Source organism: Nothoprocta perdicaria, unplaced genomic scaffold (assembly GCF_003342845.1).
Source record: "Nothoprocta perdicaria isolate Ctin4 unplaced genomic scaffold, notPer1 scaffold_205, whole genome shotgun sequence".
NCBI classification, from domain to species: Eukaryota; Metazoa; Chordata; class Aves; order Tinamiformes; family Tinamidae; genus Nothoprocta; species Nothoprocta perdicaria.
The window spans coordinates 1,128,810-1,154,147 of record NW_020455261.1 but is presented as its reverse complement, the minus strand read 5'-3'; the positions used below and the strand labels follow the sequence as shown (position 1 = coordinate 1,154,147).

Here is a 25,338-nt window from a genome sequence, read left to right as displayed (position 1 = left end):
TAACTAAATCCCACAGTACTACGGAATGCCTGATGAAACTAGTGTAGACTGCTACCAAATAAAGAGCAGGAAAATCACAGAATCACAGAATATTTCAGGTTGGAAGGGACCTCTACAGATCATCTAGTCCAACCTTCCTGCTCAAGCAGGCACACCTACAGCATGTGGCACAGGGTGGCATCCAGGCGGGTTTTGAAGACCTCCAGAGTAGGAGACTCCACAACCTCCCTGGGCAGCCTGTTCCACTGCTCTGTCACCCTAACAGTAAAGAAGTTGCTCCTCACCTGGAGATGGAACTTCCTGTGCTCCAGCTTGTGGCCATTACCCCTCGTCCTATCGCTGGCCACCAGTGAGAACAGCCTGTCCCCTTCCTCCCTGCATTCTCCCTTCCTGAACTTATACATATTAATCATATCCCCTCTGAGCCGTCTCTTCTCCAGAGAAAACAGGCCCAGCTCACTCAGCCTCTCTTCATTCATTAGCATTCATTAGCTGCAGGAAGATATTTACTAAATTTTGAGTATTTCACAGACAAGGATGTGAAAACTGTGCTTTTGGATACAGGCGGGACTCTGTTCCAATCTGCATGTGTGCTTAAAAGAAAAAAGTCGTGCTGGTCATGCCATTATTTTGCTTTTGGACATGAATGACATTATTCTGTGAATATGACAAAAAATATCTCATATTGGGAGCACTACATTTCTAGATATAGAAGCTATTAAATGAAAGTATGTAAAAAGCTCTCATGAGTACTCTTCACAGCACACAGTTATTCAGCTTTAAACACTCAAGGAGATGTTGGTAGAAAGTTAAGTGGTGATTTAACACTGACTCAAAGTTTAAAAACAGACCCTTCTGCCCCTATTGCCAAGGTTGGTATTCACATATACTCATATTAATAATAAAAAAATTACCTGCAATATATACCCTTTTTTTCTTTAACATTTCTATTCTAACATTTCTTCCAAGCAAACGTAAGGAAATGCTCCATACAGATCCCAGATACTTACTTTCTTCTCAAGGGACAATCTTTCATGAAATGTCCAATTTTACCACAAATTCTGCAGCATCTATCATTTGGTGCTAATTCTCCTTCTGTCAGTACCTCTGGATCAAAGAAATACTCCTAAAAAAGAAATCATTCACATAAAAGAACTAATACCATTTGGGAATGTAAGACATAAATTAGAGTTAAGCCATACTGAGTTACAGGAAAGAATAAACCTTCCTGTGGGTAGCTGAAATCATGAATGACCACGTGAGATAACTGGCTTCTACTGCCTCTTCTTCAAAGGCAGCCTGCTGACCCACCAGGCCTGCAAGCTGCTCTGCAACAGCAGTTTAAAAAACCCCATACACTGTTTTGACAGAAATTACTATTTCTGATAAACCAGTACCATGGAGTCCTGATTTGACTAGCATGCTGTATGCTCCTCATATTTGTTTGAGAGGAATTCTCCATTTATAATTTCCAAGTACAAACAACATGAAAGCAATACTCAGTAATAAATTGCACAATAAAATTTGTTACAGTCCCACTTAAATCTAAATGAGAGGAACATAAAGAGAGCGCAACCATACTCCCAAATGCGATGCCTTTTATAGCCTATGTGAGCACACTAACACATACAACTGCCCTTTTAGAAGTGCCATTTCCTTTAACAAAACTTACCATTTTTGATGGATATTCTTTAGGAAATATTTTTATAGGGGTACCAAATACCCTCCTCCCATTGATAAAAGCCTTCATTATAAAGTTTGTCACTGAAGGGAAAGAAAAGAGGAAAATTAAACAAATCAAAACGAGATCTAAGTTAATCACTTATACTCAAATCTGTGAAAAGAAAACTTACTTTTTCTGGATAATCCAGCTCCAAGATTATGGTTCAGATCAAAGGGATCTGTATAAAGAAAAATTACAGGCATTACTCAATACAGAGCAAAATCAGGACTATATACATATACAAACAACCCAAGACAGAATTCCCAATGTAGAATTAATATACAAATTAAATTCTTTGCAAATTTGCTGAATGTAAATTTACTCCTAATTTACTAATTTATGAAGAATCATAGCAGCTCAGCTCTGAACCAAGTGAAGTGCTATGAAGAGTAGGCTTTGCTGCTACAAGAGCAGAAATCCTTCCTGTGACAATCAGCTGGGCCTGCAAATTGCAGCTTAAGGAGCTTTTCCAAAATGTGTCTGTGTATTTTCTTGAGACCGTATTACTTAACAGGATAATACTGCATATGGTATGATCAGTCATATTATGTAATCATCTAAATATAAGTTGGTTCATTACAGCTAACTTTTTCTCTGAAGCATATGGGTAAATTCATTTTTAAGTCAGCTAACATTATGCAAAGCTGAAATTTACTTTACAGCTTCTTTTCAGCAGGAAAACAAATGAAGAGTTTCCAGTCAGCAATACTGAAAATTAACGAGAGCTTTGCTGAGATTTCAGATTATACACAAATGGCATTTTATAATGTAGCAACAGAAAAACAAAGCAAGTCATACGGCAAAACTGATTTTTTCATATGAGCCTTAAAGGAATTCCTGATATTCATGTATTTTATGTGTTTTTACCTTCAATTACAATGTATTTGGAAGTCCACTGCTTTTTGAAAGTTGTGAGCAGACTTTTCCTCCTAATGCATATGACATGCTCTTTAAAATCAAAATCCTCGGTGTAGAAACGGAGAAGTCCAAGCCACAGCTGCCCAATGGATTCAGTGTTCTTGCCATATTCTGGCCAAATAACAGACTAAAAATAACAGAAGTATTTGTTTTTCTAAAATGTACATTATTTGAATTTTAAATAATTAAAATAACGGTCCTTAATATAAATTTTATTTTATAAGAAGCATAATCGAGTCATTCTGGAATACTTCCATTATCTTCATAATAAAGACTAACTTGGTTTACTGATACTTAAAATTGTATTTTTAAGCACTGAGATTAGCAATATGAATAATTATTATACTTCTAACAATCAGTTTTGCCTGTTATTGAAGTTTATTAATTCACTTGCAGTGTATTTGATCATATAATACAAAATTATTGAAGTGGATTAAGCAGCGAATAGATATATAACCTATATTTGTATGAGTTATCCCCATTCACTAATGTGATACACACAGAAATTAATCATCATCATATGTTAAAAATTATTTCTATCAAATCTGCCTATTCAGATTTGTTAAACTTAATTAAATACAAACAATTTTGTTCTGAAAAATTCACAATTTGCAGTTGGGATGTCCAAAGCAATACCTCTGAGTAATTTCTATTTCTTGGTTTACTATTTATGTGTATTTATGCCACCCAAAGAGAACTTAGGATCAAAGATTATTTTTTGGAAACTGCTTTCTATATTAACATTATGTTTGAAGACTACGTTCCTTCAAATGAATTCTTCTTGATTTGCTAAGCTATGGGTAACATCATTTCAAATTCACTTTCTGATATACTCACCAACTCTTCTAACTTATCAAAGAAATAAACATTCCAGCCATCAACTAAAATTTCAGGCTTCTTTGGTTCTTTGTAGATCTAAAAATACAATATTAACTCATTAGAAAAGCCATTCAGATTCAGCATTTTTCTGGTCCATTCTGTGCACTGATACTCATTTATTCCTTGAAATACTGTACCTCTTGAAGAACAGGGATAACAGGTGGATTTCTTTGCTGAAGAAAATAAAGCACCATGAGAGTATATGCATAAGAAGAAAGGCTACCTCGAGATGCATCTCCAATATCACACATCTAGAAAAAAAATATTAATTATGATTTTCATAGTTACCATCAGTTACCATTTCTAAATGTAAGTGCTGTCTCAAGCATATACTTACCTTTGTAAAGACTTTCATTGTGTAGCACAGGTATTTTACTCTAGGATCGATGGCTGCATATGATGACAGAAGTCTTGTATTATGCAAGGCCTATAGAAATAAGAAAGTCATATACAAAAAAGAGTAGCCTGCAGAAAAGAGGTAAAAGGCCTCTGAAAACAGAAAAAATAACTTTGGTCAAGGTAAGCAAAGTCAAGGAACAACACAGGACTGCCGCTGTGAGTTCACACATATACATGCAGAGTTTCTTAAAGAACATTGCAATTTATTTAAAAGTCATGGACAAAAGCACTAGAGTTGTGTGCTCAACAAAAGCAAATGTGAAACCCTGAGTAGTGGAACTAATAACTAAGGAAGGAAGCATTCAACTATGTAGTTATCACCTGCTAAAGAGCAAATAAACATCTTTAATCTGCTCCCAGGTGGTGCAAAGAAGCATTCACAGAATATTACTCAGAAAGGGAAGTATTAATCTATTACTGTGTTTTCAAAATAACTGGTAGAAGGTAAGTTCTTGAACTAAAAGATTTTCAGCCCAGAGTTGTGAGAGCTATCAGCCTACCCATATGGATGCAAAGCTTCAAGAAGAGACTTTCAGACTTACTGGGCGGCTGAAGTAAGTGGCTCAAGATTCCCCTTGGATGGATACAGAAACTTCAGAGAGTTACAGAATGCTACTCTCTAAAACTTAATTTCCTTTGATGTTTCAAAGAACTGGCTTTTGAAGTTCATAGACATTGAAAAGAAAAACAAAACTTGTTTTTAAAATATTTGGCCGAGGACTTGTGCTCTTTTGTATTCTGTAACAGTTCAGGCAAGTTGATGTCAAAACTCACTATCCCAGGCCTCAAATTCTAAGAAACTGCCATGACTGGGGGGCAAGAGGGAAAAGAGTGAAGTTAAAGTTATTTCTTTCTGAGTTACAGAAATACTCAAACATCTCAAAGCTTAGTGATTACTGTAACTGAAGAAGGAATACATCTCAGAAAAATGCCAACTCTAACCTGACTCCACTTGTAATGAAATAAAAAAATTGGTATTCAAAAATCTCAATCAAAAATTGAAATAGTTAATTGAAAAGTTATTACTGAACCTCAGCAAACCCAACGTTTCAACTCCACCTGTACATCCCACTTCTTTTAGCCCATTAACAGAAAAGGAAATAACCTTACCAGTGTGTTATATAAACTGATGTCTACTTCAAGACCACTTCTGACATGGAAGAATTTGACTATGGGGACTTTAGCAGTTGTTATAGGCAAGACATTTCTTAGACCTAGAATGGAGGTTTAGCAATTGAAGGATGACATATAGTCATAACAGTGTCCTACACACAAATGAAAAATGCAGCAGGAGTGTTACAAAATTAAATCTTAGCTGATACCAAAATGATTTTTTTATACCTATTTTAGGTATTTTAGGCATTTGCCAAACATCATGAATCTACATGCAATTATAAATACGTATACACACATACATACAAACGGCCTGAAGATTTGTCTAAATTTTACAGCAAAATGATTGTCACTTCAATGCAAAACTTTATATGTGATAAAAACGTGTAAAATCATATTTTCTTCTAAATAAAACAGATCACTTAGGGCAAGCTTTTGTGAGCTTGACATTACCATTAAAAATGCAATGCAGCTACTAACCTGAAGCCCCAAACATTATCTTAAGGCTTCTTCTCATGCACAGAGGTTATGACTCTATCCAATTTAGATCTGGTCCTACAACATTATTACCGCAGACACCTCCGCATACAAGAAAAAAATCTTGTATGTTCCCAGCATATCATATACCCTCATTCTTACTAATATCAAACCCTAAAATAGAATTTAATCTAAACGATTGTATCGTACAATGACACAGAAGTTTCTCACTGCATCAGTTAAAGTGACATAAGTAAAGCCACTTATTTTCACTTTCAAGAAAGTACCTGAATGTTTCTTGAGAATTTTTGCTAAGTCTTCAATGATTCGGATGCAATCAAGGCTCTAAGACATTAAGGAAAAAAGAAATCACTAAGATTGCATCTGCCAAAACAGATCTAGAAAAGTATTTCAGACAAATCTTTTATTATACATCATTAAACTTATAGCTATATAAATCAGGGTTTCAAATTGCACAGAATGATGTAAATATCAGAAAAATTTTAAAAATGGCATTTCTTTCAAAACCAGTACTAAACCAGGTCTTAGAAGACTTTTTTTTCTTTCAGTAGTGAATTTATATTAGACCCAGTCCTTCCCCACAATCTTGTATAACATAAAGAGCTAGAAATAGAACTGTAACACTGATAGTATTTATTTGCAGTGTTAATAATAAAAAAAGGTTAGTGCAGAATATGGAAGAAAACTGAGTAATAGGAATAAAAATTTTAAAGGCCTATCCATGACAGGAGTAAAATACTCCCAAAATATTACCCACATTATCTGTTTTTGAGGCAATTATTCACATTTTCCTCTAATCAGAAACACTGTTACAAAAAGTAAAATGGTTTCAGTATATGAACAATTTATGTAGCTGTAAAAGTTTTACATCTATTAATAAAAAGTCTTCTACCTCAGCAGTTTCCAGTCCATCAATAGTCATGCAGATATCAAGGTCACTTTGTTTGAAGCCGAAACCATTTTTGGATGAGCCAAACAAATTCAGCTTAGTTCCTGTAAAATATGCAGCAGATAATGTATCAGTGCAGAATCTCAAATTTTATACAGCTTCTAACCACTATATGCCATTTAACACAGGCATGAACAAATTACTGTTTTGATGAGCAAATAAGGCTATAAGTACTCCATAAATCTTTTTCATTAGAAAAGAATTGGTACTTTACTATTCAAATGAGTCTTTTACAGATCTAGAAACAAACTGGGTGGCCAAATAATTAAACCATCATCATACTAGCTAAAATCTGGATAAAATATAGAAGATTGCTCTCTACAGATATCTTCAGGATAAGGAACAGATCTGTCCACATACCAGGCTCCATCCAAAAACTCTTTTGCAAATTTTAAAAGGACTGAAGTCCAGAGGCTATACATAAGAATTCCAGAGATAAAATAAACAGTGTCAAAGAACTAGGCTTCAAAGACAGAACAGATATGTATCTATAGCTTAAAATACCCTCAAACAGAATAAGTTGTGGAATGAGTATAAACTCTCCTGGCTTTGGACTGATTCGCTTTTTTCTAGTACATCTATGCACTGCCAATTCTCTCTCACAGTAAACAGAAGAGCAAAGGGAAAAATAATGCTGAAAATAAGGGTAATATATGAAGGGCATATGCATCAAAACACTGCTTCTTAATCTTGGAATCAGATCCTTAAAGGGGTTAAGGGCTACAGAAAACTTAATGTTTATAAGAACAGATACAAAAATAGGAAGCCTGATGAATAATGAGATGAACTGAGATTAAAATCTCAATTTAACTAATCTGAATGACATGAAAATGACAGCTACAGAACTGTTCCACTACTGCTTTTATTATTGTTTTCTTGACTTTTTTCCTTCCTACCTATGTCTTGTATTTTTAAGACAAAGAAGCTAAAAATGAAAACTGATTTCTTTTTTTAAACAAAAACCTGACATGATTTTGGATACTTCATATTTTAAAGAAGGAGATTCCTTGGCTCAAACTCCGCAAATGGTATAAATGGATGGGCCATTAAGTTATACTCCATTCGGTGATTCTACGTGATTCTGTGATATGGCTGTTGAAAGCTTACAAAAACTAACTTAATGTTATATACTAAATGTGAGCAACAATGTAGTTTAAATCATCATATACTAAGATATCTATATACTGGGAAGACGCTGAAGCATAAGTATAAATCCAGAACTATGCAATTACCTGGGAAGTCCTGTCTAATGAAGTTTTCTAAATTTTGTCTTATATGTTCCCGAGCCTGATCCTCTATAATATTTGGAGCAAAATCCTCTTAAAGAAAAAGAAAAAAAAAGAAAAATTAAGCATGGTGATTTCTAAAAACAATCAACAGCAAAGACTGAAATGAAGAAGTGGTACGGCAAAGGGCAGGGAGCAAGGAAAAAAGCAAAAGAACATTGTAAAATTCACATGTGAAAGAAAAAGCAAGGATGAAGAGAAACACCTGTTCAAAGAAAAATATTAATTAGACAAATAATGGTCAATAGTGGCAAGAGAAAAGAGGAAAGTTGGGTCACTGAAAAGAATAACATTGAAGAAGTGTTACAGAACAGTGTTCTTCCTCTGATATTTTTAGAACTTCAATGTCTTCATTTACTAGAAACCACAACTAGAGGTTCAATCAGTGTTGAAATTCAAGGTAGGGCCAAATGTAAGAACATTAGACAAAAAACTACCCAAAATTAAATTCACAGATCTGTATTTCAGTATACAGAAGATAAACCTAAACATCATTTACTTCTCTAGATAGAAGCAGCCCTTCTCTAGCAGCCCTTACAAATCTAATGGAGTTGGATGCTGCATGGCAGGTAAATCAGTTTTCTTTACAATACCATCAGTCAGTGTTATTTCATTATTTTTTGCAATACTTTTCTATCCCACAATATCCGAAAGGAAAAACAAAACAAAACAAAAAAACACTTACGGTAACACTGGATACAAACTTGATCTAAAATAAATGAAAATTTCGGTGTCAGCGTTGGCAGTGGGTCTAGCTCAATCTTTTTGAAGTCTTCTGGACAATCTCTCTTTAAGTGACCTTCCCGTTTGCACAAGCTACATACTATTGTAGGAGACTGTATGAACAGAAAGCAATAATGATTTTAAGAAATATAGGCTTATAAATGATGTTGAATAATGCTTTCAGACAACTGCTAATAAAACATAAGCAATATGTTAATGTTCTGATAAAGACTGCTTACCTTGCCCTTTGTAAAAGCTGGTTTACTGAATTCATAAAAAAGTTCAGAGTCTGAACACTGTTCTATAGCCATGTTCTCTTCAAAAGCACTTCTCTCTGCAAGATCCTCTTGACTCAAATCAATCCTCACTGGTCCATCCATATTTTCTTTTAGATGCTTTTCTTTATACTTAATAGGGAGAGACAAATCCTCCTCCTCCTCCTCAGACATTGCGTCCTCATCCCCGGTGTATATGTTATCTAGTTCACCTTCAGCTCTTCTAGTATCATCACACTTTGCCTGGTTTGGAAGACTTTGTTCTTCTTCCTCTTCATCTTCATCATCCGAGTTCATCACTTCAGGTATTTGATTCTGTGTTGAAGGGACAAATTTGTTTGGGGATTCATCCAGTTCATCAGTACCTTCAGTACTCTCCTCATCAACATCAATCTTGCCATCCGTTATCCCACTGCACTCTAAGCCAAACTCATCACTCTCTGTAAAAATAGCGTTCTGAAAACCTTCCAAGTCTGAAGTACTGCATGTTTCTATATCGTGATCATTCACTGTAACAGGGAGCTCTCCACTTTCACTATCATCGTCTATTACATGATAGGTAGTCATCAAGTTGTTATTCCACCTTCTTTCTTGTTCATGTTCTTCCTCATATTCTTCTTCTTCATTCCCACTCTCTGTCTCTTCACAACTTGGTTTAAAATCTTCATTTTCTCCAGAAATAATTTCTTCAATTACACAGTCTGAATCTTCATGAGCAATTTCCAAATGACTTGTATCATCAGCCAGTTCTTCTTCAGTTAAGCTTTCTGAGCCATCACATAGTTTTGAAGGATCAATTCTGTGTGTTTGAGGGATACCTGTATTGTCGACTCTGCAGTCTTCTACTATTGCTGGGTTTGTTTTGCCATTCAAGTTCTGCAATTCAGAATTTGCATGCTTTATAGCATCTCCTCCAGGGTCCTGTGTATGAGAATTCTCCTTGGTGACATTTGGAGGAATTTTTTTGTTGAACTTGGTGTTTTTTTTGTGAGGCAAGGCAAAATACTTGTATGTTGCTCTCAGGCAGTGAAGAGTATACTCATACACTAGCTGGCTGTTCAGAGTTCTTGCTACATTCCTTTTAACTGAATATGGGTCTGAGAGAAAGAAGTGAGCCAGAAATGGAGGAGTTATTTTTTCTTTTTAAAAATACTTTTACGTCTTCTCAAAATTTAAATTTATTAATATCAATTATGTTAAGACATTACATCGAGGACATGAAATCTAGGAAGTGTGCTGAAGAAGTATGTTTTCTTTTTATTATTATTTACTTAATTATATTTGGCAACATTGATAAAAATACCCAAAAGAAACATTAGTTAAATTGATTTGTTTCAAACCATATTCTTACATTGTTATGATACGCAAACTAAGACAAGAAAATCTAACTTGTTATAGCCAATGGCAAGAGCCAAGGCAGTACCTTAGGAAACTAAAGGTAACAGCTCTCTAAAGTTTGATGGTAAACATCATCTACCTTCCACAGCAATGCGCTTTTTCGGCCAGTCCTTTAATTCACGAGATACGGTTTCTTTAAGTCGTATGCTAATAACCAAATCAGCCAAATTAAACTCCAAGGCATAGAAACGAAGCAGCTCTACCCACAGCTGACCAACTGGTGCTGAACACTGGTGTCCTTCATCAAATACTAAGGGAACCTGTCAATTACAGAGGAAAAGCTTAAATAACATTTAATACATGCATATGGATTTAGTTGTTTAAAAATGTCAAACTAGAACATCTACTTGCTAATAGTATTTATACTCGGTCTGTAATGTAATATAACAAAGTCTATAGTTGCCTCCATATTCCATGCTGATGTATTAACATGAAAAATTAATATTGCAATAAAAGCAAAATTTAAAAACACAATATGAACTAGGATTATAAAACTTCAAAATTGAAAATTATAGTAGTGATTGAAGAATTACATCACTGATTAATAACTCTGTGTTTTCCACAACATTCCATTACAAAGAGAAAAAACACCATGCACACACACACATTGAATTTAAATTTGAGATAGAACATATGCACAAAATCTACTGTTCTTCTGCAGTCTTGAAGATTCAAAAAAAACCATTCAAGAAATGCACGAAACAAATTTTATTACTTGAAGTTTTTAGATACTTATTTCACCAAGTCTGCAAATGTTCAACTTCCATTCAATATTTTGTGTCTCATCTGCTTAGAGTACATCCCAGTAGGCAATATGCAATAATATTAAAAGATACAATGTATGTTTAAAAAATTTTTTTGTATAGTCTTACACGTCATATTAGTATTAGTAAACTTAGTAAATACTGTGTCAGTATTTAGTACAAGTCATTCAAAAATATTTTTGCAGTTAAGAATACTTTCAGAGGTTTTTAAACAAAAGGATTCCCTTAATAGTAATAGGTAGTTTTATTCTTTAAAAAGGTAAAATTATCTATCGGGTGTAATTGTATAGTGATATTGATAATTAAAAATAATTTTTAATTAAATTTTGAATGTAATTAAAAAGAGTTCAAAATCTTAAACAGTTCAAAATCAGGACACAGTTCTCTGCTAGCTCCTCAACACCAAAATGTAAGCATAATAAGCCTCATATTGAACAGCTCTCCCAACTTCTAAGTTCATCTTTTGGCTTTGCAATACAAACACAAAAAATAGAACACGGGTCTTACTCCAAGAACAGCAATGACTGCTAGACAACAGAAGTAAGTTAAATGATCAGACCTTGCCCTTTTTAGGAGAAGTTTCCTTTGGTGTATCAGAATCATCAAGAGCATTATGCTCCCAAACCACAGTATCATTTTCCACTTCTTTAAGACTAAAATTTGTTAATTTGCTTAATGAGAATCCGTCAACCTGGAGAAGGCATGAGAAAGCATCACAAAGTTTAGTATCATGTGAACTTTAATGACGCAAAAAAAAATCCAGGGAAAGACTATGATTCCATTCATAATGTTCAGCATATTAACACACATACCCATGATCCGAAATAAACAGGTAGAAATGGCTCTTTCCTCTGTTGCAGAAAGAAGATAACCATTATAGCAAATACATAAGGTGACAAGCCTCCTTCTTCAGGACGATCAACACAGCACAGCTGTAAAGGTAAGTTAGGCAGTCATTAAAATCAAGTGACACTGTGAAATACTGAAGTCTGTCAGATTAAATAATGAGAGGGACTCAGACATCTCTGACCTTCTCTTATGAGATGGACTTAGCTGTGAAGGCCTTCTTATTTTCTGGAGTCATATTACTACTATAAACTTTTCAGTGAAAGTTCTACTCTTCAAACACACTGAAGAGTCATTGTATGCAGACTGGTAAAACAAACAGCATACTGCACATACTCAAAAAAAGGATAACTCTTTTTCTACATAGATATAACAAGTTTCAACTCAATGCTTTAAGTCATACTTTAGTTGAACGTACACAAAGTTTTGGAACAAGTCATTCTCTTTTATGGGAGTTTTATAAAGTTTCTATACTGAAATCTAAACATCTTTGAACTTTTTCACAGTGGATTAGCTTATGGCGATTCTATTTCATATGTGTTTCTCTGACTTGTTTGGCAATCTAGAAGAGCAGGACATTTAAATCTGTACACCAAGGGCTGGAGATGAAAATCCTCCTTTTGCAATTCTGCAGAACATCATATGTACAAATAATAATTTACAAAACCTACTATTTATAATAATTCAATATCCCTTTTCCCATTCATTCATTAAAAAGGAATTTCAACGACAGTTTGCTAAACTATACCTACAGCCTCAATTGTATAACACTAATATTCATACAAAACAGACAAGGGAAAACAAAGAACTCCTACCTTTGCCCAGTACCTGAAGGCAATCACTAAAGGTACTATTGTAGGTTCCAGTTTCCCAAGAGTAGCCAAATGGTTTGTGGTCAGATAAGCATTCTCATTCCCAGCACTTACTTTACAAGTAAGACCACTAAAAAACAAGAAGAAAAAGTTAAAAACCTTTAATGTGTTATGAGAAGAACAATAGGTCAGATGTCATCCCTCAAAACATTGCAGTTTGATGCCATAAAGAAATAGAGAGTTGCCTCTCAAAGAGGCAACATAAAAAGAAACAAAACTAGCTTGATTTGTGACTCATTAGCTTGATTTGTGAGTCAAGTGAGAATAAACGTATTTTAATTTTCCGTTTTCAAATACAATTCAAATTTAAGCATTTTTGTTTCTAATAAACATTAATATACCAAATCTAAAACTGTACTCATTTTCTTCAGGATATAAAACCAACTTTCCATTTCCACAGCCATAGTAAAATGGTTTCTATATCATTTCTAGAGCACAAAAAAAAAGCTTCCCAATAGAGAACAATCATGATAGCAGCAAAAAAAAAAAATTACTATTTTTCTATCACTAACCATTTAAAGAATGTTTTGCGAATCTTAAGTGATATCCATTAAATGGGCAAAATATAATGCTTTTCTCCTATCCTCAACATACCATTGAAGTTAAGCTAGCTGTTCTCACTCTTTAAAAACCCTTATTTTAACACCTAGATATTATCTAGAAGGAAAGAAAGCTTCTGCTTAAACAGTGATTCCTAATGGTGAAGTAAAAGTACATGCTGGACACTGTAACTAGGGGATTGGGAAACAGGCAGTTGAGGACAGAACAACCCTTACCCTCTTATTCTAGGCTAGGAATGACTTGCCCATGAGTGTTAGTTTGTGTTTCAAGATCCATGGAACTGTAATAATTTAATACAGAAACTCCATTTTTCAGATCTTGGTATATACAATTTACATTACTATACTCTATTAGAACACACAAAGTGACAACTGAGACCTTTGTTTTTCTCTGCACACCACCACTGGTATTCTAGCATGGAAATCTGCTTCAACTTCAATAAAAGATTCTAGAGGGAGAAAAGAAAAAGCAGTATTAGACACAGGAGCGACAGGAATATGCTGAACTGGAAGTTCATGCAGCTAGAGGAGTACGTCCAGATTCTGAATCTCAGCTTCCAAACTATCTCAAAATTAGTAATTTAATTAACCAAGCATGCAGTACATCTGACAGATTAATCTGTTATTCTTTTTAAGTACACTTTAAAACAAGATAGAAAAGTATCCTCTAAACTATATTAACTAGTGCTGTTTAACAAAATACTTAAGAAAATACAAGCTTTATAAAATTCAGTATAAACAGTAGGGATAATACAATTAAGCAGATGTATCTGTTAAAGGTTGGCTTTATTGCACGCATTAAATTAAATTCCAGAAGAACTTAATCTCTTCAGACAGACAGAGAGCCTAATGACATTTGTAAAACAAAGTTAAGAGTGAAAGATTAAAAAAAAGAGTAATCTCAGAACTTTAGGAGAAAGTATATCAGCTAATTTTCCCTGGCAATCTAGGAAAATTTAACATGTCAGAACTGGCTTTTCCATATGATGCAATGGTTTTTTTTCTAAACCTTTTTTTATCTCTTCTATGTGTTATATAATTTTCCAAATTCAATTCCACTTTTTAAAAAAAAATCTTTATACTTACAAAGGACGAATATAACTCAGCTCCTTTTTGCAGATGGAGTGAACTCATCCAAACTAGAAGTTAGTTTCACTGGGCAGAACCCAAAGAAACTACAATTCAATTTTACGTATCCAATTCAAATATTCTGAGAGTGTTGTTTTCGTGGTGCCATATAGCCATTGTGGCATCTGAGCTTTCTGAACACGTCTTGATTTTGGCACCACGCTCCTCAAATGCATACTATTTTCTGCCTCTGTATCCAGACTCACAAGAGAAGGCTTAGCACAAGGTGCTAGAGAAACTGGTGCTTGCTTTTAAAAACATTTTGCGGATGCTGAGTTTTGGACCTTTATTCCTTCACTTTGTTTAACCACAAAAATCTTCATTCACAAGGGCTGAAGAAGCAGCTGCACACATGTTAAGGGGTAAGAAAATGGCATAAATCTAGCCCAATAAATGTATTCATACTTAATATACACATTTAGAACTACACCTCTACTTCTCCTGCTACAGACATAAAGCAAAACAAACAAAAAAAACCCAAATCTTGGCAATTCCCATGAGAAAGGAAGATAATCTTCTCTATCTTTTTTTTCCCTGCATACGTTCTATTTGGTTGGAATGCAGTTTTCAGTATCTTAAACTTTAGTGCCTTTACTAACACTTTACTAACTAGTTATGTGCTTCTTACATAAAAAAGTGTCTGTATACATTTATTTGTAGATGAATTCAGTGTATTAACAGGCATGCGCACTTAATTGGAAGAAAGTAAGTTTCTAAGTTTATAAACACAATTTGGAAGGGCCTAAGTTATTTTTTCAACTTATAAGGCTAAGGGTAATAGAGTAGTATGAAGAAGAATATTCTAATGGCATCTATGCTTATAATACATAAGAATACTCAACCAATATTTTTTCACACCTAAAAAAAAAAAAAGGGACTTCAAACAGCGTCTAAACAGAAGACAAAACAAGAGTTCCATCAACATATAATTTTCTACAATAGTTTGTACTCTTACATTATTCAGCAAAGCAGCATATGGCTTACCAGTTCAATAGAACTGGGATTGAACATTATTAAATAGTAAGAATAATGTGAAAACTATAAACAGGCATGTCCTTTCTTACCACTATTCCTTAGACTTTCTTGCACAAGTAAAAGAACATCTGGTTGAGCCATCTGCGAAAAAAGCAATAAAGCCATTTTCACTGTTGTCAAAAAAGCTGTTTTCCCACAACTCATATTCTAGACATACTCTCCCCTCTGCCATTCTCTTCCCTCCCTGCACCCCAAAATGGACAGTAAAAAGGAAATAAAATGGCAGCAACAAACAAAATAGGAAAAAGAAACATTTCATCATTGGTTAGTGATAGATTATATCAAAAAGAAAGAAAACTTGGCTTAGAAAAGAATCCTAGATAATTTTAAACAAACTTTTTATCTCTAAAGACTTTATGTAAAACCTGAAGAACTATTGTTCCAGTATTCAAATATGTTAGCTATCTGACACAGGGGATTTACCTCATGTCAAAGTTTGGATTCACAGTATTATCTTTAACTATATGTATATTTATGAATTTGAAAACATTTTTTGCCTCCATTACATTTCTGTGTTTCCCTGGAAAAATACTTGATTTCAGCTATGAGGTTGTCACACGTACTACAGCAGGAATATGTTCAAGCACAGAATCAAAAGCTTTTCACCATTCTTCTTCCCAGTGATCAAAAAAAAAAATGTACAGAAATAGCTCAGATAGCAAATGAATGCTTTAAATTGTTTCACAAGTAAATGATAATGATGGTTTCATAGTTCAAACATAACCTAGGATTGGAAACCCTAATGTGCATGTACCAGTGAAGAGTCAGAAGCACAGGTCTGCCATTTGATTCAGTTGAAATAACTGTCTTAAGGACCACCTGGAGTCCAAGTACTTAAGTTTTTGAGATTTTTAGAAGGAATGATTGATAAAGCACAAAAACACGTTCTATTACATGAGCATTAATGGTATACGTAATAACACTATTTTAAGACTGCATTATTATGGTGGCTCTGCTATCTAATGAATTTTCATTAAAAATGCTATTACCTCACAGCTGCAAGTTATATTTAAGCTATAATCTACATATATATATAGCATATATAGCTAACCTATAGATAAGCTATAAAGGTGTAAACATCCAAAACCACTTGGATGTATATAATAAAAATGGTCTTACTTACGTTGGCAGGAAACTGGATATCTATGTTTATGTCTGATGTTTTGAAACCAAATCTGCTACAGGAGGAGCCATACAATCTTAATGAGCTCTCTGCAATGGAAAGAATTGTACTACATTTACTCTAGGTCTAGTTCTAAGTCTGTAGCTACTTTACTATTTTGTCAGTAGATCTTAAACCTGTATCTAGTTTCAGCAGCCACAGGAGTGAAGTTCTGTCTTTTGATAGAACAGAGCTGAGTTAGGAAGTCCTACCTCCCAGGCTGTAGGTAGCAAATGCTTGTTTTGATGGTCAAATATAGCCCATGTCCTTCCTCATCATTTTTTTTTCCTACAATACATGTCTGTCTGGATCATTAACATTCATTATAATTTAATTCTGATATGACGCTACATTGTCAGTTCATGTCTTTCAGCAGGTAGTTACAAAACAGTGTCTTATTATTTAACTAACCAAGCTTTTTAAGTTCACATATCTAGCACTAAAGCAAAATGGCAAGCAATACCTGGCAAGTTCTGATGCAGCAAATTTTCCATTGTCGTTTTAATTTTGAGCCTTTCTTCTAAATCTTCATTATTTAGACCAAACTCTTGCACTACATTTTCAATGGCAACACCAATAGCTCGTATTTGGGAAGGTGTTGGAGGAGGCAGGGCAGTCAACAGTAGTTCCTCTTGCTTTTCCTTTAAAAACAGTAAGACTGAGGTTTCAATTATATTCTTTGGTTGCTTAGCATGCCAGAATGAACATATGCAATTTATCCCAATTAACATCACCATGGCTTTTCAAAATACTGGAGGTAATTGGAAATAAGTATATCAAAGCAGAAACGGTAATAGATACAGTGAAACATATTCCAGCAGACTTCAGTGAAGTGCATAATTCATTACATGTATTTGTCACATAATTTATCTCCTATAAAGTGGGAAAGGGCAGGAGCTAAAGGCAAAACAAAAATGAAAACAGGCACAAACTTGTTTTCATCCACTTTAAGCTGAGAAAGTAAGTGGAATCAGGAGAAACTTTACTTAAAAGTAAAACTGAAATTGTACTAGGAGTTGTTTTATATGATTATGCTCAAAACAAACCTATTATTTCTTTTTATAAATAGACATGTCTATAATACTCAATAACCTCTGATACATTTACATTTATGTATTTCCAAATGGCAAGTTTCACCAAGATACGCGGTGGTTATTTCTGTCATACTAAGCATATTTGCTTATTGTTAATTCCTCATTGCTTTGGACTTCATCAAAACTTCATTGTTTGAAACATGCCAACAAAATCGGCACTAAAAATACTATATATAATCATACTATCAGAGGGATTCACAAAGAGCAAACAGAACGGTCAGTTGCTACTGTTTTCTTATTACATTTAAATCATAAATAACAAGATATTATTGAATTATACTATAGATGACAACATCCTTCAGTAACAGACATGAAAAGGTACAAATTAAATTCCTAAGCAGTCCATTTACCAAACTTATTCTTTCTAACAGCATCATCGAGAGCTTCTGACAATCACTCAGAGTTTTAAACATCTATGTGGCAAAAATGCATTAGCAATGTTTTTGGAAGTAATGCAGTTTCATTCTCAGTAGCAGGATAAGCACAGTTTAATGATTCTGTGCTTTATATTACCTACACTGACTTTAACTCACCTTTACACTTTTCTTGTGTCTTTTCTCTTTCATGTGCTTATGAGCAAAAGCCACTGACTCAATCAAAATATCACACAATTTGCATGTGTATTTCGCTGATGGATAGCTTCGGGGTCGCTAAAATAGAAATGATTAAAAAAGAAAAGCTTGAGATGTAGAAAAACACTACCTTAATTTTAGTCAATGCTCCTTCCAAGTAGAATAATTCTGAAATGCAGAAATGTGCACACTAGTTTCCCCAATTCTATTTTTACAAACAAAAAAATGAATTTCACATATAATGTCAGAAGAATTATGATATCAGAAAATTAAATCCAATATTGGGTATGTTATGGGTGGAAAATACCCACAGAAGATTGCATTAACTGAACTACATATATTAAAACTTTTCTAGTACACTGCCCTAGCCCATAGTTAATACACAACCTAAAAGATCAGCCAGTTTGTGCTTAACTGCTTCCATAAATTCATGTATTTGATTTTTTTTTAATGCTTAAAATTCCTGTGGAATTATGGACAAAGACTTATTACAGCAGAAAACGAAAGATAACTGGTCTTCTTTTGACATTCAACAGCACCAATTTTGCTAGTTCACTTAGTTATCGATCCACACTTTTTTGCTAGAATTTATCCAGAATTTTTAGTTAGAAAAACAGCTCAGAGCTGACACTCTACATTGTATTTACTGATTAAAAAAAAAAGAAATAGAGAAACTACATAGGTAAAGACAATGGCACCTTCTTCAGTCTATAGATGCAGTCTCGCTTCAATCTCTCCTCAGCCTGCTGCAACCCGAGAAGTTCCTTTGCCGACAGCAGAGATTCATCTATGACTGGAGCATCCACCTCTTCATCTTGATCATACTCATCTTTTCTAGTTCTTCTTGATCTCCTTGGTTTCCGATGTTTCTTGATTTCTTAAAAAGAGTTACGAAAGCAAACATGTCAAGTAACCTCAGAGTACAGCACTGTATTTGGGGATTTTTTTCTTTCCTCTTTAGTTTCCCCTCTGGTTATGAGCTAACCAAGAAAGACAGAAATCTACCCTGCATAGTTTTCTAGTCTGTTCTCTGCAAGTCTGATAAAACAATCTGATCCATGCATGTTATAAATGTAGCTTTGTTAAAATTAAAAAGAAAAATTTAAAATTAAATGCAGTAGATTTCACCTTCTGCTTGAGGTATACGCTGTACATCACTCAAATGAGAAGACCAACTAGGTCCAAACATTTCAGGATGCCTAGAAAGGCGTGCATATACAATTTTTTTAGAAAATCTGTAGTCCCACCGACCACCCAGAATAGTATAGAATTTCTGAGTATAGGCCAATTTGAATGATCTTTTATTTGCATGAGCTAAGAGCACTAAGATAAAGCATGGCAGTGAACTAGCTGACATATAACTATTTATTATCAGTGGGAACAATTGCAACAACTGTAAAAAAACTGCACAGTTGCCTTTCATTTAAACCAGAATATGGATAAGGATTGCCTTCCTATAGTTGAAGTGACAAATGAAAGGCAGATAATAGCCGCTTTTGGCTACTCATGTCAATAAATAATTAACTTGATAGTATTTGCACATCCAGATTTATAAAGCTACACATCTTGCAAAATGAACATGCTTGGTTACATTTACATCAAAAGCCCTGGAAGGCATTAATGGACAAATCATCTCTAGTTTCAAATTAGCTTTGCCATTTTTGAAGCAGGAATTGATAGTGGTCTGAAGAATATATATATATAAAAAATAATATATATTTTATATATATTTTTTATATATATATATATATATAAATAAAATAGTGACCTAAGGAATGTACACAGGCCAAATGCATGAACTTAGATCATATCTTATCTTTCAATTAAGTATACATACAAGATGTCAAGGTGCTTGGAATCTCAGAAGTTCTGAGTCTTCTGAGAGAGTTTTATGAAATCTTCTTAACACTTTATCACAGCCTCTAGTTTTCATTTTAAATATTACAAAATGATAAAAAAAAGCCTACCTGTAACACTTTTTGTCTCTATAGTTAGTAAAGAGAGAAGACCTGACTGCGAGCTTTCAACCAGCTGCTCGATTCATTTCACTGCACAGCATGTTTGCACTACTGCTGTAAGTAGAAATAGGGCAAGAATGGTAATAACACCCTTGCATTAAGCAGAAGTTTATGCTGGGATATGTGAAAGACAACTAAAGCCTAACAGTTTGAAGGTGCAACACTATAATGAAAGCCCCAGAAAACACAAAGAGAACTCAAACTTATCTTTTAACTTTACACATCTCCTCAATTTCTGTAAGAAAACGAAGTGAAGAGACAGCAAGTCTCTCCTGCTAAAATTTCTGATACATGAAAGGGTTACATTTGGTGGCTGATCATTGTAGACAGATCTTGGAGAAAAAGTCCTGTATGTTACTTTGCAAGAAAGCCTGTGACAGGTATCTACTAATCACTTACTTCCGAGAGCACAAAATAACTTTAAAAAATTTATAAAGCAAATATTTCTAATATTACTCAGCAATTGCAGTACTTGCAATCTAATTATAGGCTAATGATGAAAAGTACTAATTGCAAATTAGAGTTGCCAGTCACGCAGAAGAATCAGTGCCTCAGAGATTTACTAAACTCCCTCATTATGAGTTAAATGAAGTTAGCAAAAAGGTCAGGGAAAGACACAAGTACATAAAATATCTCAAGGATAAGGAAGAGCCAAAACATTAGAATTAGAAATCTTAAACACACCTCAAGCGGTGAGCCATTCTCTGCCTGTGCTTCACAGCAGGGTAAAATGGGCTTGCTCAATCCTGAGTGATGCTTGCCTAACCTGTTCTTAAAGGCTTCCAGATACAGAACTCCTGAGCTCCTCACACATCTAATCCAGCAGTTCTCTAGCTTTACTACTAGAAACTTCTCCTTTACTCTTTATCTTAATCTTTCTTGCGGACATTTAGGCCAATTGCTCTGTGTCCCATCTATTAGAAGAACACAAAACAGATTATTTTAATATTCCTTTGTATAGCTAAAGGATATTTTCATGCCCCCTTCTTTTGTACAAATATTGGTGGTTGTTTAAACTTTATGTAGTTTCTGTTTTCTTACATGTCCTAGCATTTTGTTTTGGTTTTCTTGGGATTGTTTCTATTTTGTCTGCTGAAATAGACTGTTCAAGGTTGAACAGAGCACTGCAACTGAGAGTTTGCAAAACACTGACAAAATAAAGAATATTTCGGTTTGCAGCTGTATTTTTCTCATGCCTCACAACAATATGACTACTGGTGAAAATCATCTCATTATAATTCTAGACACCTCTCTGAAAAATGGCTATCTATTAGCTTTCTCTCCTGCATGTAGGCAATTGATGTTACAGAATCACGCAATGGTTGAGGTTGGAAGGGACCTCTAGAGATTATCTAGTCCAACCCCCCTGCTCCAGCAGGGACACCCAGAGCACGGGGCGCAGGGCGGCATCTAGGCAGGTTTGGAAGATCTCCTGGGAAGGAGACTCCACAGCCTCCCTGGGCAGCCTGTGCCAGGGCTCTGGCACCCTCACAGTGAAAAAGTTCCTCCTCATATGGAGATGAAAATTCCTGTGTTTCAACTTGTACCCATTGCCCCTTGTCCTGCCACTGGCCACTACTGAGAAGAGCTTAGCCCCTTCCTCCCTACATTCTCCCTTCTCATGTACTTATACATGTTACTCAGATCCCCTCTCAGCCTCCTCTTCTCCAAGCTGAACAGGCCCAACTCAGTCTCTCCTCATACGAGAGATGTTGCAGTCCCTTAATCATCTTTGTCACTCTCCACTGGACCCTCTCTAGAAGCTCCATGTCCCTCTTATATTGGGGAGCCCAGAACTGCACACAAACCCAAATTTCTACCCAAATAATGATATTTGGGAATAAGATATATTCCCAAAGAATTAAATAGCTATTTAAACCTATTTTTAAGCCATCTCTCCAATTTTGCAAAAATATTTCCATTTCTCTTCCTGTCTTTGTCCATTCAGTTCCATCAGTTCTATGGCATATGCAGATTAATAAGCATGCTTTATTCATTCATCATCTGGAGAGTGCCATAAGCATCAAAATAATAGATTTTTGTAGATGCTTGCTCATTATTTCCTTTCATTTTGACAAAGTCATTGTAAGTACTCTCTGAGTATAGTTATCAAATTGGCTTTGCAACTCCCTTATTTAATTTTGTCTAGAAAAATATCCTCTACTTGACTTGTAGGACTGCCACATAAAATTATATCCATGATTACTAGTAGAATCTCTCCACTGCTTCTCCCATGGTTGCAAGAGCTGACGACCCTTCTGAAGAAACAGACAGATTTAACATAATTTATTCTCGACCAATCCATGCTGACTGCTACTTATCTGTGTTACCTTCCCAAATACTTACAATAAGCAAGATTATTTGCTACAGAATGAATCTCCGAGATTAAAGCTGTGTATCTTTCCTTTCTAATTCTGTGGGGTATTCCCAATTGTTGGTATGCCATTTCTCCTGGCTAAGTTTCTCAAGTTTCACAAGATGAAGTTCAGCAGACACAACCAATCTGAGAACATTTATGTATTCTACCCTGCTGTTTCCTCATTTGAGGTGGAGTTCAAGTGTGAAACACAGTTTACTTCCAGCAACGAAAGATATTAAGTACTTGCTTACCATTCTTTTTTTTTTTTTTTAGCAACACATGATACAGAAGAAATGAGAAATAACTCTTGGCTTTCTTGACATCAACCATCAAAAATACCTCTCCTTCTGTGAAGAGCGGAAGACCAATATTGCCCTTGGCCCCTTTCTTAATTAAGCTAAGAGAGATTTTGTGTTGAGATCCCTGAAGCACATCTCAGCATTTCTCATTTTATCCTACACTCTGTTCTTTATAGTGTCATATTGCTAACATACTCAGCTAATTTGTACAGGGAAAACTGCAGAAATACTACAAAGATGTCACAATCTGCTCATACATATCACTTAGAATAGAATCTACCAAGCCAATGCTGTTGTGATGTATCATGTGCTTATCATGTGCTGTAACAATTTGTTTAAAGTGCTACAAAATAATATAATCAATAGTTTGCAAGGTAATACAGAAAAAAAAATTGCTTTAACAATGAATCTTTAAATTATACTTTTCAATAGTATATAAACAAAGCCATTTTCTTAATAAATATGCAAAAATAAACAAACAAGTTGATTACCAGAGCCTCCTTTCTGCATGTCTGAAATGTCTTCACTTGTTGAATCCTTCTGAAGTTGTCTTCTTACATTTCTGTTTCCTGCACCTTCAACTTCCTGAAAAGAGTCCTTTCTTGTCCGATTAAGTGTGGGAATCCAGACTGCAGATCTGTGCTCTCTCCAACTGTCAGAATTACCACGATGGTCATCAGATATCCATTTCCTCACTTGCTCTTTTTGCATTTCAAGTAACTTTGACGTTTGGTTGTGATTGATATTTTTAAGTGAATTTGGGCTATTCAAAGCACTACGTGGGCCTCGTCTGGGACTATTTCCATAATGAGCTGGTGTTGCCTTTTTCTTCTGAGTGCTGATATCTATTTTATTGCTATGACCATTTGCACCATCATCCATGACTTGGTAGTCTGTATGTAGGGGATTCCCTTTTAACTCTTCTTCATGCAGAAATTCCTTCTCCTTATTTTGTTTGGCAAAGCAGGGTTTTGCAGCATCTCCCATTGTCATTGCCATTCAATGACTCATACCTACAAACTAGAAAGCCTTAGCATTAAAAGTTTTAAACTAGCACTTTAAAATAATCAACTGATAAACACAGCTGCACTGGCTATTATTTGAGAAGGAAACCACCAACAATCAATACCACCAAAGCATGCAAGTTGGGGCACAAAACAAGCTTTGCTCCACCCAGAAAAAAAGACAGTCTGAAACTGGGCTGTCCTTCCCTAATGGTGTCTAATCTCAGGAGTGATTCACTAAATTGATAGCCCACACACTTCTGGATAGGAAGGTCTGGAGTCTTTCAAGATACATAATAAAGCTGCATAAACTGACTGCTTGAGAAGGTCACTGCAAGTCTCCGGTCACAGCACAGGTGGTTCTGAGAGAAAGGTCTAGGCAGGCAGGCAGAGGTAGAATTGCTGGGAGGTAATAAAGAGGATGCTTCAACAGTCTATGGTATCTGAGTAATCACTTTCCTTCCCCACAACAGCAGACACTCTTCATCTGCTAGAAATGAAAGCTGTGGGCCAAAAGGCAGAGATTGAGTTGTGCCCTGATCTGCCTGTGAAGCAGGTATCACTCAATAACTAAACAACAACAGTGCGTGTGCTTGTGTTACCCAGGATGGAGCCTGAGGCCTTATATCACTAGATGTTAAACACCTGTATTTTATTTAATATTTTTTAGAATGTTTGGGCTGTTGAGCCGCTCCCAGATTTGGTCCTGTCCATGTTCTTGTTGTAAAACATGCCCTGAGAGAGCTGTAACTCAAGTAACAGCATAAACCTGAGCAAACTGAAATGAGCAGCTATCTGGGAGAGGCCGGCCCAATGCGAATAAACATCAGCAGTAACAACAACACTGAATATTGTTTGACTTAACTAACGCCACATACAAATGAGAACAAAATGTTTTCTCTTTCAAAAGACACGTAAGCACTTAAGGATGCAGAGAAGGCCGTAGGGCACTTACCATAAGCAGTTAAATAGGAGATGTTTCTGCAGTCTCTAATAGGGTGTCTGACTTTAAATTTAGACGCCTTTTAACCCTGCAGGCCTTAAAGGCACTTTCAGAAACCTCAGTACCTGCTTTCGACAGTCTTGAAGCCTCATTACTTATCCCTCTCTTCAGCAAAGAAGCTGTTTGCTCTTTACGAGCGGCAGAAACACGGAGGATACCTGTCCGCAAGCAGCGACGCTCTCTCAGCGGGGCCTTTCCCGCGCACGTTCTGTCAGTGAGGCGCTCCCGCGGGGAGGGAGCTGCCCCAGGCGCCCGGGAGCCCTTCGGGCGCACGCGGTGGGCTCGCTACCCAGCCCACAGCGGGAAGGCGCTGCGGTGTCCGCCCTTTGGGCTGACCTGGGCACAGCTCGAGCCGGGGAGCCCCGCGCCGCCGCGGGCTCCGGCCCAAGGCTCCCGGAGCCGGGCGCGGGGCCGGCGGCCTCACGGGCAGCGGCCGCCGAGCGCAGCGACACCCGGAGCTG

At 35.6% G+C, this 25,338-nt stretch overlaps 1 protein-coding gene across 3 annotated transcripts in view; it reads right to left on the bottom strand.

Annotated features, from left to right (window-relative positions):
• TUT7 (terminal uridylyl transferase 7) overlaps nucleotides 1-25,210 on the bottom strand; it is a 30,671-nt gene extending 5,461 nt beyond the window's left edge. Inside the window, exons 1-25 of one of the 3 annotated variants that reach the window (XM_026038241.1) lie at nucleotides 24,830-25,210; nucleotides 23,362-23,890; nucleotides 18,893-19,071; nucleotides 18,156-18,272; nucleotides 16,992-17,169; nucleotides 16,490-16,578; nucleotides 15,396-15,447; nucleotides 13,583-13,652; nucleotides 12,587-12,713; nucleotides 11,738-11,857; nucleotides 11,485-11,616; nucleotides 10,241-10,421; nucleotides 8,728-9,860; nucleotides 8,451-8,601; nucleotides 7,712-7,798; nucleotides 6,423-6,523; nucleotides 5,797-5,854; nucleotides 5,030-5,133; nucleotides 3,858-3,947; nucleotides 3,658-3,771; nucleotides 3,479-3,556; nucleotides 2,591-2,768; nucleotides 1,854-1,901; nucleotides 1,673-1,764; nucleotides 1,011-1,126 (exon numbers count right to left, since the gene is read on the bottom strand). In XM_026038241.1, the coding sequence (XP_025894026.1) occupies nucleotides 1,011-1,126; nucleotides 1,673-1,764; nucleotides 1,854-1,901; nucleotides 2,591-2,768; nucleotides 3,479-3,556; nucleotides 3,658-3,771; nucleotides 3,858-3,947; nucleotides 5,030-5,133; nucleotides 5,797-5,854; nucleotides 6,423-6,523; nucleotides 7,712-7,798; nucleotides 8,451-8,601; nucleotides 8,728-9,860; nucleotides 10,241-10,421; nucleotides 11,485-11,616; nucleotides 11,738-11,857; nucleotides 12,587-12,713; nucleotides 13,583-13,652; nucleotides 15,396-15,447; nucleotides 16,490-16,578; nucleotides 16,992-17,169; nucleotides 18,156-18,272; nucleotides 18,893-19,071; nucleotides 23,362-23,869 (4,103 nt within the window). In that variant the 5' untranslated portion in view covers nucleotides 23,870-23,890; nucleotides 24,830-25,210. The remainder of the gene's footprint in view (nucleotides 1-1,010; nucleotides 1,127-1,672; nucleotides 1,765-1,853; nucleotides 1,902-2,590; nucleotides 2,769-3,478; nucleotides 3,557-3,657; nucleotides 3,772-3,857; nucleotides 3,948-5,029; nucleotides 5,134-5,796; nucleotides 5,855-6,422; nucleotides 6,524-7,711; nucleotides 7,799-8,450; nucleotides 8,602-8,727; nucleotides 9,861-10,240; nucleotides 10,422-11,484; nucleotides 11,617-11,737; nucleotides 11,858-12,586; nucleotides 12,714-13,582; nucleotides 13,653-15,395; nucleotides 15,448-16,489; nucleotides 16,579-16,991; nucleotides 17,170-18,155; nucleotides 18,273-18,892; nucleotides 19,072-23,361; nucleotides 23,891-24,829) is intronic. The other 2 variants (XM_026038242.1, XM_026038243.1) reach the window with 2 other exon arrangements.
• Nucleotides 25,211-25,338: the final 128 nt, after the last annotated feature.